This window comes from Corvus moneduloides, chromosome 3 (assembly GCF_009650955.1).
Source record: "Corvus moneduloides isolate bCorMon1 chromosome 3, bCorMon1.pri, whole genome shotgun sequence".
Classification (NCBI taxonomy): Eukaryota; Metazoa; Chordata; class Aves; order Passeriformes; family Corvidae; genus Corvus; species Corvus moneduloides.
In genome coordinates, this window is record NC_045478.1 from 91,829,644 (window position 1) to 91,848,257 (window position 18,614).

The window sequence follows — 18,614 nt, forward strand, 5'->3', positions numbered from 1 at the left end:
CCAAGCACAGGCATGGGAGATTTCCAGTCTCACTATGAATTACTCAGCTTGAGGAGCTCTGTAGCTCTCTCTGTGTTTCAAGCATGGTGATTAAAGTAAGGGAAGAGATAGCTGTGGGTAATCTTGGCTTAAAACTAAAAAACTCGAGCCAGAAGGAAAGAATCTTAAAATCAGGTTTTTTCTTTTTGTAGGTAGCAGACAAATAGATCTTTGTTTCCTATGGTTTTATGTATTCTTTTTTTCTTTTACCATAACTCTTGACACAATAGCCCCGGTTTATAACTCTGTCACTTTTATGACATCCAAGCTAATGCTTAGCAGGGTGCTAAAAAATGTTGCACCTGGCATCTGTCTGCTTGTCCTTCAGTGGGAGAACCAATTTTGATGTCTTTTTGCTATTCACCTGGTGCTTTTCAGAGAAATAAAGAGGAGATCTAGAGCACATTTCCCCAAGTATACATCATTTTATTTCACCATGGGAAGACAGGATGGAGCAAAACTCACTATTAAAAATCCTAAAGTCACTTGCTACACAAAGCTCTTTATCATTTGTCATTTTGCATAGGAAAAAAAATGCACCACTTCATGTAGTTGATGCTTAAATTATAAAGTTGCTTTAGAAACTTAGCAGGTTGATGGCTTTCTTGGGAGTGGTTTTAATTTGAGGATAAGTGAAACTGTAACCAGGACCTTCCTTCATCCTTTCTTGACCTCCCCTCTCTCGCCTAAAACCTTCTGACTTAACTTAGAAAGCGGTTTCTAAGTTAGAGCTCTGGATGAATGTGGGAGCAGAGCATGCTCTGCAGTGAGTGAAACAGATGGACTTTCCTGCTCCCTTCCTCATCACTGAGGAATCTTTGACACTTGCCTGTCTCTATCTCTTACTTCTCTTTCAGGAACTGGATTATCAGAAGAGACGCACGCGAGAATCAGGGGACAGGTTTGTTCCTGTCATGAGCGATTTCATCACTGTGGCCAGTTTCAGCTTCTCAGAGTTAGAAGACCTTCTCAACGAGGCTAGAGACAAGGTAAGAATTCCTTTTGAAGTGTTTAGAGTTTCACCAGCTCAGTCAAAAGCTCAGTCAAAAGAATTAAAATGGAGACAGCAATTTAAGGTACTGGGACTGCAGTGAAAACTCAATAGACACTGAAAATTGTTAAGGCTGAAGTTTCTTATTTTTTCTAATGTGGTCCATATTCATTTAGAACATATTTTGTGATTAAAAGAAGGATCAGTTCTCTTGACCCACTTCTTTCTCATCTTCCTTAACATTATTCTTGTGCGGTATAGAATTGCAGTGGCAGTATCCATAACAGGATACCACACCTTGCCACGGTGTGGAAGGGAATGCCTTTTAAGCCATTGCTGAAAAAGGGGTCCTTTCTTGGTGATGGTGACTTCATATATTTTTACCTTCTGCTTCTGACTGCATTCCAGTCTGCTGATTCAGCTGGGGACATCTGTGCTTTGTCTCTTTCCTTTAAAAATGTACCTCTGGGTAGTTTGGTGTCCTGGTTTTGGCTGGAATAGAGTTAATTTTCTTCTCAGTGGCTGGTACAGTGCTACACCAGCTATGCTTGATCTTTTCCACTTCTCTGTTACTGGGTGTATTTCAGTACAAAGATAGAAATCCCAAACGTGTGGTTTGTCTGAAGTTCTTGGATTCTTCGTACACACTCAGAACCATGCGCATGTTATTCTTCAGGTGCTGCTGCAATCATTTTGTCCTTTCCCTGTCTGCATCTCCATTACCAGATTGGTACACCTAAGGAAGTGCTTGTTCTTTCCTGATGGCTCAGGTCTGGCACTAATCCCTCTGCCTCTCAGATGAATGACGAAGAATTTATATGAAAAGATCATAAGCATATGAAAATGTTTAGAGAAGAGCAAGTTTTAAAGTAAATGATATGTAATGGCAAATCTGCCCTTGTTGGCTGGCATGTTAAAAGTGCTTGGCTGTATGAAGCAAATGTGTTATTTCTTTTGGATCAAATTGTTTCCACTCTGGTGTCAGTCCTTTTAGTGTTAAAGGACCTATTGCATTACTAATGAAAGCTGTGCTGTTGGGTCAGTAGGCCTTAGATTTTGAAAATATAGGCTGAGGATCTAGACAGTAAGACTTCTCACTTGTCCAGTTCCTCTGCAGTAGTGCTATTTTGTGATTCAGAAACATTTCCTTGCTGTGGAGATAAACTGGGTAATAGTGACTCGCGTCTGCAAACACAGGAGCCTCTGGCTCTCAGTGAGGGCTGCCCTGGCAAACACCAGTGGGGCAGGGGCTGTTGCAACACTCAGAAGGCAAAGCTGGGCAGTCCAACACCACTGACGTTGTAAAAAAATTCTGGGGAGAATAACATGACTAATTTTTCATAGAATCATAGAATGGTTTGGGTTGGAAGGGACCTTAAAGATCATCTAGTTCCAACCTTCTCCCCCCCTGCCATGGGCAGGGACACCTCCCACTAGACTGGGTTGCTCAGAGCCCCATCCAGCCTGGCCCTGAACACTTCCATTTTTCATTGTTGTCATGTTGCTCGAGAGGATTCAAACTACTTCCAGTATAAAAATGTTCACACCATACTGGCTTTCTCAGCACAAAAGAATATTTTACATTCTGTAACCCCACTAAATTTGCTGAGAAAAACTTGGTTTTCTATGATTTGGGGGCTTCTGTATTATGAATGGGTAAATTTTTCAACTTCATTATAGTTAGGCATCCATTTCTGGAAAGATATTCACTCTGTCCATGGCTTAGACTGCACACTTTTGGTTTGGTGTTAAAGATGGTGGTGCTCCTTTCTTTTTTTGGCACACCAGGATGAAAAGCCAATGCAGAGTCTTTTTAAGTTCAATTGGGGGTTAAAAACCAGCAAGTGGTACATGTCCAGCACAGCAATGCAACTTTTCTTGATCAGGCACTTGCAGGAAAAATGCCATTCTTTTGCTTTAAAAATAACCAGAGAAACTCCCTGCAGACGGACCAGTATGTCTGGAAGTTGTTGCACGCTTTTTTAAACATAGCCAACATAAAGCACTCAACATAAAGAGATGTTTTATTTTAATGACTATAACATGCTTAGGAAACGTTACTCTACCTTCTCCTCACACACCCTTGCTATGTTTGCACACACACCATTCCAATTTTGCTCAACCTATGGCTTTGGTTCTTCCACTGGCAAAAAGCTGCTTTTGGACTCCTGTAAGGGAACTCTCTGTCCTTACCAGTGTTGAGCTATTTCTCATGTTTGCTTCATATTATTTTGGCCCTCTGTTCTTCCTCTTTTTCCTCTTTTTTTTTCCTTAAAAAAGAAAAAAAAAAAGGAAAAAGAAAGCTGGAAATTTTCAACAAACCAGATGTGCTTTGCAAAGCTTATAACATCTTCCAACCTCAATGGGCTCTCTGTGCTTGTTGAATCACAAGCTTTTTTCATACCATGGAAACCTAATGGAACTAGCCAATTAAAGGAAGAGAGGGACCAAGACATCTGATTATCCTGTTCTTTTTTTATTTCTCAAAGCAAAGCAAATTGAGCAAAAAAGGTAGTGGGGCAGGGAGGACTTTGAAAAATATCTGAATAAGCCTAGAAAGAACTGGCCTGACTCACAGATTTATTAATAATAATGAAGCCCTAGTTTTAACAGCTGGAGTTGGATATCCTAAATATAGATGTGGTTAATTGATTAGCATGAGTTAATCAGAGCCATGTTTCCTCAGCTGGGATTTAAAACAATATAACTTATCTTTTCAAACTGGGCAAGTTTTTATATTTCTTTTAACTTTTTCAGTATTAGCAAAAGTAATTTATTTAGTTATGGAAACAATCCATTACCAAGGTGTGGTGCTGACCTTCTCAGCAGACAATATTTTTCACAGTCCCATGCAGTACCTTTTTGGCCTTTTTGCTTAAACAGAGCCATTTGAAGCCAGTGGCCATGGGGAGGAAGTGATATCTTAAATTTAAAGGGCCAGGTTGCCAGATGCAGGCATCCATGTTTGCAGAGGAAGCCTTGTAACTGTACTTATCTTCATGCAGTAAACAGATGGCTTGGTTAAGAACTGATTGAAAACTTAGACCAACTCTCTAAACAGGCTTTCTAGCACAGCTGGTTCTTGTTCTTTTTGTGTTTTTCTCACTTCCAATACCACTTTATAAGGGAGAATATAGATTAGATCAAGGGATAATGTTTTCTGCCATTTCCCATAAACTGGAAGGTGGAGGCAGGAGAAAGTGAAACTCTGCCCTGGAATCCTTCATCCATTTTTATGTGTTTGAACAGATGAAAAATGGAATTTTTTTTACGTAAGAAAGAAGAGGTTGAATTTTATTCATGAAAATTTTTCTCTATGTTTCCTGTGGGGAAGCAATGAAAATGCCCAAGCAGAGGAAGAGTAACCTCCCATGGTATGAATTTTATTTTTTTTCTTGAAAAAGGTTGACATTTGCCCTATATGAAGCGTTACTATGTACTTAAATATTGACAGGTATGAACTCAGATCACTAGGCTTCCTCAGAACTGTTCTGCTTTGTTCTTGGTTTATAGCAAACCTGTTTTTAAGACACTTTGGATCTTGTTAGGAGTACAAAGTCTGCTTGGTCAGATATTGCCATTCCTCTGCTGAATGTCAAACTTAAGCCTCTCTATAGAGACACTGTGGAGGCTATGGCCTGGGCAAGCTGGGTAGGAAAAGTGTCCATTCCCAGTCTTTCTGATGACAGTTCCTCTCAAGCAAGGTATTTGTCATGATGGAGAAAGGAGTTCAGAGTCTGCACACACATTTAATAAGCTTAGCACCTACAGTAACTGTTTGGAAGAACAGCAAGGCAGTGAAAGCCAGCTGAGTGAAACCCATTTAAGAAAATAGTCATTAATGGCAGAATGCTATGAAGCACAAAGAAATGCTGTAGTCCAAGTGCCAGTTATAGGCTGTGCACTTCAGTTGTGCATTTTGGAGACTGGTGTTTTCTGTCAGCCACTGGGGGAAATGAATAGGGAATGTATCAGGACAGAGACTGAGGAAGTCAAGATGAGGTATCCCACAAAAGGCACCACCAGCCATTTGGTAAATAAATCACATAGCTGTTGTATAATAACTTAGAACTTCAGGGGCTGCAGTGCAGGTTGGCATCTAACATGTGAGAAATGTTTAGAGCACCTGTAACTCGATTTTGGGGCTGCCGGCATCACTGTTAAACTCCTGGGAGAATCCCTTAAGAGCATTTAGGCAGAAGAAGAGCTGGGCCCAGCCCTGCCTGGAATTGTCAGGGCTCTTTCCATTAGCTGATCTGAATTTGTCCCATAGAGAGAAAAGACATTTATTTGACTTGCCTCAGTACTGAATTGGTGTCTTCATAAGAGCAAACTCAAGATTGCTTGTCTGGGGAATACAGTTCATGTTCCATGGCTACATGGTATAATTCATTTGTGTATTGGCTCCTCCCGCAACAGCAGACAGCACAGACAGCAGGAAATTTTTATCATGGCTGTTTTTCCTCCTCCTCACAGAGCCCCATTCCTGCCGTTTCCAGAGGTCTTCTGCCACTGTTTAACGTTTCGTTGGCAAGCACAGCAGAGTTTGTGTGTGCTGCTGTCCCGCTTTCCCTCTCCTTGCTAAAATGGCTTTTTAAAATAAACAACTGTCTAAACGATTTGCTTTGGCAAGAGGATAAATTCAGTGGAAAGTTTGGCAGAGGAAGCAGAACTGGCACTGAGCTCGTGGACCTGTTATATCATGGAGCTTGGGGGCACTTATGGTGTGGAAATGAATTTTTTAATGAAAAAAAGATATACCATTCTGTGTTACAGTGGAAAACCTGCTGAAACACAGTTTTCCATTTTGCTTTTGCCCATGTCATCTGTCCCCAAATGACTTCAGGAATAAGCAAGTTTTCAGCCCTTGTTCCACAATATTACAGCACATCACAAAATTCTGGGAAGCATTTTGCGTGTATGAGGGCTTAGCTACAGATTTCACAACTGTGCACAAGAGCTGGTGTTGTTTGGGAGGAAATCTGCCCATGGAGCAGTCAAGCAATTTGTACAGGGTGACACAAGTCCTGTGACAGAGAGCAGAAGAGAGGGCTGGGATCCAGAGCACCTTGGTCTGTGCCACGCTGCCTCTTATCGCCCTGAGGGAGGCAGGCAGTGTGATTTTAGCCACTGTGGGCAGGTAGAAGCCTGGGCTTTGTAACAGCATTGGGGAGGCTGTCTGCAGCAGCTCACTGCCCCTCAACCCAGCACCAGTGCTTTGGAAAAGCACACGTGGTTGCAGAACCAGAATTACAGAGCAGTAGAAGAAGTAGTAAAGCCAGAGGGGTCTGTTGCAGTTTAAACAGTGAAAAGACAGCATGTCTCTCTTTACAATAGTGCATTACATTGATGCAGTGCCCCACAGATGTCAACAACTGATTCTTTGCCATTTGCTATAACACATTAGTGGGGCGACATTTTCTGTTCTGTAATGAATGGAGAACACAAGGCTGAGAAAGGAAGCATGAGCTCCCAAGCCACATCATGGGCAGAGCTGGCAGCAGAAGCTGGATCTCCTGACTTGCCTGCCTCTGCTCAGTCAGCTTTTTTTCCAGAGGGGGTAGAGAAAGAAGGAGAATGTTTATTTCAGTGAACTCCAAATTTTTCCTTTTGTAGTTTTTTTAGGTCATCCAGCTCACAGATCTTTTGCTTTTTGTCTTTCGCTGCTTTACAGTAAGTGATTGTGACCTCCTAAGCCCTGTGTTACAGGGCACCAAAGACAGGCTGCTCTCAGACTCTTTGCTGCTGCTTAGAGACCACAACACCTCAGATTCATGAGTGTCTCTGGAAGGCTCCCAGGCTGCTGGGTCTTTCCAGCACAGCAACACTGTTCCTCCTCTGAGTGGCACTGGGGAGGCAGCAGCAAAAGCCCCTCTTTGCCAGTGACACGAACTAGCCGGTGCTAGCTGGTGACAGGCCTTGTGCAGAACATTTGCAGACAACACCACCCTCTAAAGGAGACTTCCATGTATGTAGGATCCAAGAGCCCCAGGCAAGGACCCCCTGCCTTTTCAACCTCCAGCTTCCTTAAGTGATTAGGAAACCCCTGTGGACATTCATGGTGTCAACCAGTTCATTTCTGTGCGCCCACTCACTCACCTTTGCTGAGCACAGGAGGAACATGGGATGGAGGCAGTGCATTGCAAGGTGCAAAAGCCATCTCCTGTGGGCTTCCCTTCCACTTCAGGCTTCACAGCTATTGGACAAGCCTTACTTCCAGCTGGCAGCCCTAGTCACTGCTCTTAATTTGTGCCTTACTTTCAATTTTCACAGGAGTTAATGACAAATTAAGTGGGAAGAGATTCCAGGTGACGCCTTTTCCTGGTCTTAAAATCAAGAATCAAACACGGTTAGAAGGGAAAAAGGGGTTTTACCTTGGTATTTATTTTAAGGATCTTTAGGTGCACACGTCCAGGCGGAATGCATCCAAATGCACACTGCAATGCACACCCATCAAAGATCTGGTATAACATTATAGGTCTTACTAATTAGCATATCTATCAAAGATTCCCCAGTGAGGGGCTCCAGAGAGCCCCTTCCCCAAGGAACCTTCCCCTGGATGGTTCTATCTTAGTTGGGGTCTGGGGCTTTATGATCCCTAACTATGAAGCTTCTAAGATGTTTAGTCTCCTAGCTTGACAAATAAGTCTAAGAATGTAGGCTAAAAACCACTGAGAATACAAAACCTATAAAAGGGTATAAAAGGGGTATAAAAGAAAAGGCAAAAAATCATCATAGCATCACAGGTAGCACATCCCCTGTGAGCAACGAGCTTCAGGTGCTCTGAGTGTTCAAGCAGTGGTGGCAATGCCTGTGCTGAAGTCTTTCTTTGACACTTCCCTGCCTCCCTGGCTGATTGTCACACTGGGGCAAGCAAGACAAGAAAATAGAGCATATGGAGATGCTTTATCTCCCTCTGTGGTATTTACAGCCTGTATTCTCTCTGCCAAAGAGCTGGTGCTGGTTCAGTGTGGGTTACTATAGACTGCTGCATTTCCCTAATATTCAAAGAGCCTATGTGTACATTATATAGAGATAAAATTACAGAGAGGGGTGGGGAGAGGGTGTAGGTGTGTATGCTTGTGTGTATGTCTTCAGAGGCTCCAGAGAAAAGGAGTCAAACAGAGAAGTAATCTGTTGCTGTTTCTATGTGTTTCCTTCAACTCCTGCCATGTTTGGTAGCTCAAAGCAACTTGCATTTATTCCAACACTTTTTTTTCTAAGATTCTTTGGGTTTCTTTGTTTGTTTCTGGCTGAGAACACAGCCTTTTTAAAGAAAAAAAGAGTCTATTGCTTCAAACTGCTTTGTGGGCCTGGCAGGGATAGCAGAGAAGGGGAGATGCTGAATCTCTCAGGCTGTGCCAGAAGGAAGTTGCTTTCCTTGGAGATTTCTTCCCCCTGCAGTTGACTGGGAGACATTGTTTATGCTTTACCTGATGCAGGGCCAGAGGGGTTTATAAGACCTGCTTCCAAACTCATTTTGTACTGGGATCAGAGCCTGAACTGTTCTTACTGTCTTTTCCATTCTGCAACAGCACCCACATAAGGAAGGAAAGGGAAACTGGGCTGTGTTAGTATGAGCTGAATACATGCCTGAGAGAACTTGAAGACAGTCCATAGCCTGGTTTGGTAAATGTTGAGGTCTGTAAGGATGCTCTGCTGCTCTCTGGTTGTGTGCTAAAGTGCAAGCAGGGAATTCTAGGGAAGCTGTGCATCAGGGCACAAGTACTGTCAGGAGTGTGCCTCTGGGGCTGCCTGTTGCAGCACAGAGGTGTGTGAGTGAGGGCAGCTGGCAATGGATGTGTGTCCTTACACAGCACTTACTGCACGTGCTGCTGCTGACAGACTGTATGTGCTTGATTTGAGTGCATTTTGGTGAGCATGCTTGGGAGTGTGAGAGTGCAAAGGAGAGAGTACAACTACTGCAGCACTGATGTCCGAGAGCCAGGAGTTGCTGTGAATTTACCATATCCCCATCAGGACTGCCCTGTGACTGAAGTCCTGCCAGTTGGCTGCCTCCATATGTGTCCTGCAGCCTCAACATTTGCCTTTTAAAATAAAAACCACTTGTGATGTATTCACTCTCTTTTAAGTCTGCCTGGGAGCCCTGGCTGCTTTCCTTGCCCCTCTCTCATGCCTTGTCTGTCTATAGTCTCCTCTCTCCCGGGCAACACCCTGACTCAGAGGACTCCAGAGAGATGGATGACATGGCAAAAGGTTTCTGAGAGGATGGACTGTAGCTTTATTGCAAAAAACTTTTACCTCCAGTCATTTTAAAAGTTGATTTGAAGGGAAGATGGAAGGGGAAAGTATGGACTAAAACTCCTTGTTTCCCCAGCTAGCTCACTGTCTTCTCTGCCCTGGCTGTCCTGCAGCTGCAGCTGAGATGTGGCCACAGTGTCATCCTCTGAAATTACTCCATTGCCCTCAGGAACTAAACACGTTTGTTTGTATCAGTGGACAGTTAGTACTCTCCAGCGCTATAGCTGCATGTTGCCCAAAGGATATCCAGGAGAGCAGACTCCTCAGGGATAGAGGCACCTGCCTTAAGGAGAAGCACTTCTGTTGCTGGGGGTAGTTTCTGCTCTTGCCGCGTGAATTCTCAGAGGGTATTGAATTACATGGTGTGGTTACTCTTAAGCTATCCTTGCTGTCTTCACCAAACTGCCTGCCTAATTATGGCTCTTGTGTTTTCTGCCCCCTTGACAGTATGCCAAGGCACTGAAGCATTTTGGAGAGACTGAGGGCAAGATGCAGCCAGATGAATTTTTTGGCATCTTCGACACTTTCTTACAGTCATTTGCAGAGGCCAAGCAAGATCTGGAGAATATGAGGAAGAAAAAGGAAGAGGAGGAGCGCAGGGCACGCATGGAGGCCATGGTGAGGATCTGGGGGCAGAAAGATGTTTCCTTCCCTCACCTTTTTGTGTCTTGAGAGAAATTCCAATGATCATGTCCTGTCACTGTTTTATGTTCTTCTCCCTGACACCTCTCTTTGGCATCATTCTCTTCTCAAATGATGACATTTTTCCTGCTGTCTGTCTTGCTCTCAAGGATGGCTCCCAAATTACCCTCTTAGGGATTCAGATACCAAATCTAGCCCAGGCATTTTTGCCCTGGCACTTTGCAGCATGGGGTTGCCACCACCCCATGCCAAACTATCCTGCTTTTAGGCTGCAAACAAAGAAGCCACATTTCCCTCAGTCCCGCCAAGCTGGTCAGCTTCCAGTCAGACTCCATCATCATCTGCTGCATGCCTGTCATCTGCACAGTGACATAGCAAATGCCCTGGCACCTGCTGCAGCCCACACCGGCAGTATTTCTCTCTGGCCAGCCTTAATGCCTGGATTACTGGGACTGTGTCTGGCCTTGACGTGGCAGGAGACCTCTCTGTGGATTTTGCTGCTGGGAGACAGACGTATGTGTCCCCAGGGGTTCATGTGAACCAGCATCCCCCTGTAACCTCAGCTCTGTGCTGCCTGAGAACTCGGCAGTCCCCTGCCTCCTTCCCCCCTGCCGGTGCTGTAGCCCTGGCTGCTGCCATGGCCCCAGGCCACACTGCAGGGAGTTGCTGATTTTAATGTTTGCTGAGCCAAAAGCATTGGCTTGTGCCTTTCAAAAGAGGAGAGAGGTAAAACACCAGGATGCCAGCAGCCTTACTGTTAGACAGAAGGATAAAATGCCAGGACACAGGCTCAAGTTTCCTCTCAGCCAGCCTGGAAAGTTAAAAGGAGCCCACTGTAGGATGGTTTCATAGGCCTAATATGTCATGAAAGAGGCCTTATGGAAAGAGTCTTCCTGCAATGTGGGGCTAGCATTTGCAGAGCGACCGACCTGCTTCCTGATAGCCACTACCATCCCCTGCCAGTTCTACTAATTCTGGAGCTGAGCAGTAGAAAGAGATAGCCGAGCTCCTTGGAGCTACCCTAGGGAGGCTGAGGGCATCACATTGACAGGTGGACCTATCCAACAATTTGTAAAATTAGCAATTTTGTTTCATTGCTCTTTGTGTTTATAACCAGTTTCTCTTTCCATAGTCAAGGCAATGTGTCTTCATCCTCCCAGCACTGCAACACTGTCTCCATGCAAACATGAGCTGTTTTGTGCATAGGGATTCTACTGATATTTTGATGTCTCACACAATTTTCATGCTTCACTATGTTGTGGCTTTCTGGATTTTTCCTTTCTTCTTTTCCTCCTTCTGCTTCAGGACTTCAGCCTTTCTGCATGTAAATTTAGCTAGCTATGGCCCAAGTGCAAAGTTGTTTGTGACTGTACTAGTGACTGTGGTTTGTACCGACACATCCAAACTCACTAAGTCAGGTGCTGTCAGCATGGTAGGTGCTGCTGCACTAAGGTCACTGCAAGCCAGCTCCCAGAAGCTGGGAAATGACCTGAGCCAGCATCACTTGTAAACTGGCATTTGACACAGCTACTGTGCTGTCACTATCCTGCTGTAAAATTAGTGCAAAACAGCAGTAGCATGGACAGATCCCATGTGTCCTCCTGCTGCAGGCTGATAGTGCTTTGTGAGGCAAACACACACTGCTACTCATTCCTCATTTCTTCTGCTTGCCTGTGTAGAAGAGAAGCCCAGCATGGCCTCTTGTTGCTCTTGGCACAGGTGATGGCCTTGTGGATAAGCTCCTACTCTTGTTTTCCCTAATCTGTATTGATGCATTCTGGCTGCTTCTTGGGAGTGTACCTAGTGATCTGGCATCTTGGTCAGCTGATCCTAAAACTCTGTGTCCTTCTCCACAGCTAAAAGAACAGAGGGAAAAAGAGAGGCGACAAAAGAAAGCAAAAGCTGGAAGCATCTCTGAAGAGAGTGGGGAGTTTGATGACCTGGTGTCAGCATTAAGGTCGGGTGAAGTCTTTGACAAAGACTTATCCAAGCTCAAGCGTAACCGCAAGCGTTCGGGGAACCAAGGCTTAGAGACAAGCCGTGAGCGGGTGGTGACAAAGCTAAATTATTAATTACAAGAGGAAGAAAAATAATCAACCAAAAGAAGGAGATGAAAAAGTGCAAAACAAGGAAGATGAATGCGTGTAATGGCGCTTGGCTGACAGCTGCCCCAAAGGATTTCTTTGGTCTGTAGCTAAAGACGTTACCTTTCCATGATCAGCTTTCCTCTCATCCCTCTTCTGTGCTCCTAATTTGAACCATTATAAAAGTGCCTCTGTGGATCCAGCAGGGCCTGTGACTGGGCCATGCAGAGCTGACAGATTTGCTTCTGGGAGTTTGTTGTGTCATCAAAGGCCTCATGGTGATGACAGAAAGTACTTAGGCCTTGCAGATGGCCTCATAGCTGGAACAAGATAATTTTCTGTGTGCCAAAGTAAAAACTAGTCATGATCTCCATCTTGCTGATAACAAGGAAGACTAATTTCAGAGCAACTCTGCAAACAGCTATCACTTCTTCTGGATCTAGACTGGCCTTCAGGGGTTTGTTGAGATGTGGTTCTCAAGTTTCCAATTCCCTCCTAGAATTGGATTTTATAAGCCATTGATTAGCACCTGAAGAATGCATTTAAGCTTATGTGCTGTATAGTATTTTTTTGTGGCCTACACTGTCCAAAGCAAGTGAATCTTAGAAAGAAGTCTCCAGTTTCTGTAACAAAATGAAATTCAAGAATCAGGATCAACATACAATAATTTGAAAAAGTCTTTTGGATTCTGCTTTGCTAGAAGGAGTTTTCTGGAATTTCTTGGTGATTGAGTCTCAAAGCTATGAAATGCATCTTCTTGGAAAGAAACTCTGGCTTTCCTTTAGAAAACTAAGTCACTGCCAGGTTGGGATTACGAGTAGATGACTGTAGAGCCTGTTGTCATTGCTGGAGGCTGGGAGGGAATCAGTGGAAAATTTCTTATCTGTGCAAGATTGGAACTTGGGATCTCCCTAGTATCATCCACAGGTCTCCAGTAGCAAACAGCAAACAGGTTCACTGCCTGCCAGATGTGAGATCTCTTTTCCACTTGATGCTAGCTATGATTGCTGTTGGCATGAACTAGTCTTTCTGTCTAACAGCCTGACCTCCACTGCACACACCCCACTCCTGCCAAGGGGAACCATGTCACTCAGTAAGATAAGAATGGTGTCAAAAGAGAGCCTTGGAGCACGCAGACTTTTTCATTTTGAAGAAATCACTTGGGATGAACCAAGGGAGAGCCCCATAATTAAAACTGAGAATTTATCGAGGAGGACACAATTGTGTAAACCAAGAAGGCTTCGGAGTTGGGTTAATTCAGAAGAAACAAATAAATTTGTAGTTAAGTTACATGAATGAAATATATAAGCAGAAAAGCAAGCAACCCAAGAAGAGGCTTGAATTCTGTGTGTCTTCATGGTTCTAGGAAAGGGATTGGATTGTGTGGGCTATCATGGCCTTTTTTTTAACCTTTTTTTTTCAAACTTCTTCTTTTTTTATTATCTTCCCTGGAGAAGGAAAAGAGGAAAAGAAAGAGTGGTGATGGATTCTTCCTCCTAGACAGGAAGAGAGAACGTTTGAGAAGAGGGACCATCTACAAATTGCTGCATTAGTCAACAGCACAAAATGTCAAGGAATCCCAGGGAAGTGAAAAAGCTCTATTTGTCACTTTAATCATTTGGTTTGATTTTTCTCTGAATGTCACTTAACCTCAGGCTCTGCACTGAGTCTGCAGAACAGAACTTCCTCTGCAATGCATGCTGCCTGATCAGTATTACACACTACAATATTGGAGAAGCAAACTGTGGTGGTCTTCCGAACACTTTGAGAGCTAAATAATTACGTAAACTTTGGAGAGAAGCAAAAAAAGTCAGAATTGTCAAACTCTGATGTTTCATTGTTTACTGAATTTTGGGTCTCCCACCCCAGAATTTCCCTATTTAGGACATTCCAGACTGCCGCGCCTCTGTATAATACTCATCGTAAAGAGCTGGTATCTTACAAGAGCTGGGTGCATTCTCCTCCCTTACTATCCCACTCCCCTTCTGGGATTAGCTATTAACAGCAATGCCTGTTGCAGTGGACACAAGCACCTTGTAGAAGAAAGACTATTTCATAAAGGTTTTTGAAAGTTTAAGAAAAAATCTCACTTTTTTAAGCATTTTTATTTTAAATTACAAATGGATTTTTAGAAATGTCTCTTGTAAATTATATTAACAAGCTCCTTGCTGCTCCCTGAAGTAGACTTGCTATATATCCCAGCCCTTTTGTTTGTCTTGTTTTAAAGCATGCCATGTAACCTAAGCCATGTAAGCCATATGAGAGGTGGTAATATGTGCCAAATTGGTATACAGTTGAGTTTAGATTTGAATAATCCCTGAATTCCAAAGATTATGCTTTTAGGGATTAGAACATTGTAGGGTTTTTTTCCTCCCTCTTTGTTCTCCCTGGGTTTAGGACTCACCCAGAACTTCAGGTGTAGTGCCAAGGTCAGTCCTGGTGCAAGATGATGTGCAAGTGCTGCTTGCTTGCTCCCCAGGTACTTGCTTGATAAGGCAGGCTGTCAGCATGGCAGCTGTCAGAGAAGAAACACCTCAGGGCAAACCCTTTGAATATAAATACAGCATTTCCCCTGCCCCAGTATTTGTCAAACCAGGTTTGTGCTGTGCTTTCTGAAACTGAAGTCACTTTGCCAGGCCACAAATGTAGCAAAAGCAGAGAGGGTGGTAAGTCCTCTGTCCTCTGTATACACAGTTCTGCTCTAGTTTAAAGAGATCCTGTCTGATGGTGCGCGACAACACTCCAGCCACACTGAGAGTCAAAGAAAGCTGCTGTAGTTTTGCCACCTCTTTGACTCATACATTAATAATGAGAGATTGTGCAACTCCTGTAAATCAGCTGTGGGATCCTTAAGGGGATGGACAGAAAGCTCAGAGTCATGCCCCTGATTCAATGCTGCTTGACTTTCTCAGCATTGCAGTGCCTCAGGCTCCTCCTGTTTGGAATCAGTGGTGATGGCCAAAAGCTTCATTCAGTGTGAAGGACAGTCTCCCTGGCTCTTGACTCCGTGGTGAAAGTTCATAAAGAAGGTTTTGGAAAAGCTCAGTTTCACACTGAGGCAAGCAGTGTTTTCATACAAGTGGTGACAAGCAGAGAGGTCCATTAACTTATCTACTGTATGAGATGAGGTTACCCACACAGAAGATAAGGAAAAAGTTGGCTCTGCTGTAGGGCCTGGAATCAGATTCTTGCTGAAGCCAGGTTTGTCCATGTTTCTCATATTTTGGGTACTGTGAGTGCATCTAATACTCTCTTCTTCTTCAGAAGTTGTGGTTGAGTTGCCAGGTGCTGAAGGAAAAAGGAAAATCTTATCCTTGAGTAGGTTTAGGAAGCCGTCTGTGGTCTAACATCATTGGAGAAGCTGGAGATGAGCTAGGGTCTGCTGCTGTCCTTGCGCCTGTGCAGTCACTCTGCCTTTGGAAAAAAGTGGAGAAGAAGGAGATCTGAGAAAGAAGGGCGTCATTGAAAGAGGGCTGTTCTGCTTCCTGCAGAAATACAGTAATTCCTAACTTCATGATGAAGTTCCTCACGCCTAGAAGAGGTACTTTCTAACTCTCCAGAATTTGTCCCTAGAGGTCTAGTGCTCACTCACCTCTGTGTCTCTGCATTGTTGCTACATAGGTTGCATTAGGATGGTCCCAGAAAAGACTGAAGAAGACTCCCTCCTCCTTCCACTTACTTTGAACTCAGTCACTCTTCTCAGTCGATCATGTCTCTAGAAATGCTACAAGGTAAAGTGACTTCAGGGCAGCAATACCCTTCTGTGCTCTGTAGCACAGCCATTGTCCAGGCACCAGTTCCCTACAAGAGCAGAACTACTGTTCAGGGCTGAGAGACTTCCTCACTATGGAAACGACCTGGATGTCCTTCAGAAGTATTTCTGTAATGTGTTCACAATGTCTGATGAAGGGAAAGGAATTGCAAAGGATCCTGGTGGGAGACCGTGGGGCAGGTGTTTCCATAATGATCAGCCCCACTGGCTAAATCTTTCCGTTTCTTTAGGAAAGATCACACTTTGAGCTGGGTTGCACGGGAGAAGCTTGTGTCAGGAGTTTCCGTGAGGGGAAAGGAGATCTGTTGTACAGTAGATGATGTACATGATATATGCAGTTTCGTTTCTAGGTTGGTTGTCTTGGGTTTTGTTTGTCTGTTTGTTTGGGGGTTAAATGATTTTTAAAAAAATGGTTTTAGGAATCTCTAAGGGGAACCTGTAAATCTGACACCTCTATTTATTTTGCCTTATTTTAGTTTGCTATGTTTGTATGTATACACTGCATTACAGCAAAGACTATTGAGACCGTGCCAGGGCATTACACCGGCTGGACAGCTGGCTTGGCTCCTGTGCCAGCTGAGCCAGGCCAGGGGATGCAGGTGAGCAGTCTTGGTGTGGAAAGGGAGGAAAGAAAAAAACCCTTTTGGCTTTTGTCATAATTACTCTGCCTCTGGTGATCCTGGTTCTGGGAAAGCACACATTTTAAAGCTTGAGGTGAACTGATGGAGGTTGTTATTTCAGAACACTTTCTACAAAATGGGTTTGTTTTTCATCATGAGTCACAGTGAGGAGTTTGAGCAGACTAAAGGTGCACAGTTGCTCACTCAAACTTCACTCTTCCACACAAATTCTGTCCATAATGTCAGAGAAGCTTGGCTAGATGGCCAAAAGTGGTTCATGCCCTGTAACTTCTCACCAGAGTTAACACACTAGTGAGATAAACTGGGACAGCTCTCCTTCCTCAGAGCTAACATTCCTTCCTATCACCATGGCCAAAGAAAGATTTCATCTACTTTCCCTCTTTCCTCCTCCTCCCCACCTCCCCAGATTACCCCAGGTAAGCAAAATCTTTCTACTGCTCAGTTTGTTACCCATGGAGTCTCTGGCAATCACCAGGTGTTAGGCCATGGCTCCTTGGCTTCTGTAGTTGACACAGGAGATTTCTGATTGCCTACCATCCAAATGGGTAGTCTCCATTGGCCACCCCAGTTTCTCTTATAAAGGTAGGAGGGGCCAACATGGATAATACAATTTGGCCAACTGAAAATATAGAATTTATATATTTATTTACATAATGTATAAAAAACCTATCTACTAATCCAAGTAGTAGTTCTGATGACCAGTGTTCCCCGAAGTTGGCCAGATTTCCTCACTGTACCAAATGAGAAGGATACCATGAGTTTAGCATGGTGTTTTGGCGCTTCATTTCATGAAAGAGTCTGGATGGTTCCAAACCGGAGTCTTCTGTTATGGGTGGTAATGTAGAATTGATCCACAGTAACCAGTTCAAGCTGCTCGGGTTTTACATCAACATAATTCAAAGTAGGATCTGGATTAAAACTTTCCTTTAGACAGGTTTGTCAATTTACAAGATGTTCTACACAGCTCATGTAGGTCTTGGTCATTTCAGCTTCCCCCACTAGGAGCTCGGAGCCAAGTGATCTAGAAAAGCCTCTCTGACAAGTCATTTGCCCCCTTCCTGCTCACCTTCAAACAGACTCTTTAATGCTCTTTGCAGTTTTTAGAATTGCGAGGGAATTTTCGGTACTTGAGCTGCTCTGTGCTCAACGCCTCCCTTCCAAGCCATCCCCACCTGCAGTCATTCTGCTCCCCTGCAGGCCTGCTCAGCTTGAAACTTGCAGGTCACTTTGGGAGGTGGCCCTGCCTGCCAAGCTAGAAAGTACAGTGCTGCTTACTGAAGTGGGAGGTTGTGTGCTGCTGCTGTAATGCCTTGGCCTATCCTCATTTCTTAGTCAGTTTAAGACTATAGGTGAATTAAATGTACAAATCCTGTAGTGTCCTTTTTATCTATATCTTTTTATAAGAATATACTGTAATACTAAAAAACAAAAGCAAAAAAAATTAAAGATATATTGCCCCCACTATGTCTCCGTACATTTCTTTGTAGTTTCATTTTCTGCACATTTTGCTGCAAAGTCTGATAGGTGAGTCAGGGTCTTGGTGAAGATTTTTGTTAAGATCTGGGGTTTTGATCAAGAGCATGGAGCTCTTTAAGTGACATAGTCACTGCAGAGCTGGTGAGAAACTCCACAGGTTGTTCTGGGGGAACAAGCACACCGTGGAACACAAGCACATCCTCCCCATGCCACGCAATGGGGAAGAGCTGATCATGGAGCCACCAGGTCACCATATCCAAGGCTCCTCTTAAAAAGCTCTCTCTTGTTCCTCTTTCAGAATAACATCCAAGGGTACACAGGAGTTCACTTAAAAATAAAAAGGATAAAGTAAGATGGTCCTGATATCTAGGAGTTCATAATCCCTGGCTGGACATGACTATTCCAAGCAAGGAAGGGAGTGCAGGGTGGCAGTGCTCGCCCTAAGCTTGCTTACGTAACAGAGCAACATCCCGACAGCAAGAGCGCCGACTCAGAGGACGAGTGGGCAGGAGAGCATTGCTGCCAAGGAATCCAGAGTTAAATAAGGCCAGCTGAAAAGGAACCAGGAAAGCCAGCATCAGGAGTGAAGACTTCAGAAAAGCAGGGTGGAGAGTCCGGAGTGAAGTTAGACACAGATCAGTGGGGTGAGCAAGATGCGCACAAGGGCTAGGGCTGACTTGTGGCTGAATTGAAGGATGTGCTGAGGA

At 44.0% G+C, this 18,614-nt stretch overlaps 1 protein-coding gene across 6 annotated transcripts in view; it reads left to right on the top strand.

Annotated features, from left to right (window-relative positions):
• The window catches only part of DAAM2 (dishevelled associated activator of morphogenesis 2), a 205,449-nt gene extending 187,557 nt beyond the window's left edge, over positions 1 to 17,892 (top strand). For all 6 annotated transcript variants that reach the window (XM_032102750.1, XM_032102751.1, XM_032102752.1 and 3 more), the window contains 3 exons: positions 897 to 1,028; positions 9,740 to 9,910; positions 11,791 to 17,892. In XM_032102750.1, coding sequence (XP_031958641.1) covers positions 897 to 1,028; positions 9,740 to 9,910; positions 11,791 to 12,006 — 519 coding nt within the window. In that variant the 3' untranslated portion in view covers positions 12,007 to 17,892. The remainder of the gene's footprint in view (positions 1 to 896; positions 1,029 to 9,739; positions 9,911 to 11,790) is intronic.
• The last annotated feature ends 722 nt before the right edge of the window (positions 17,893 to 18,614 follow it).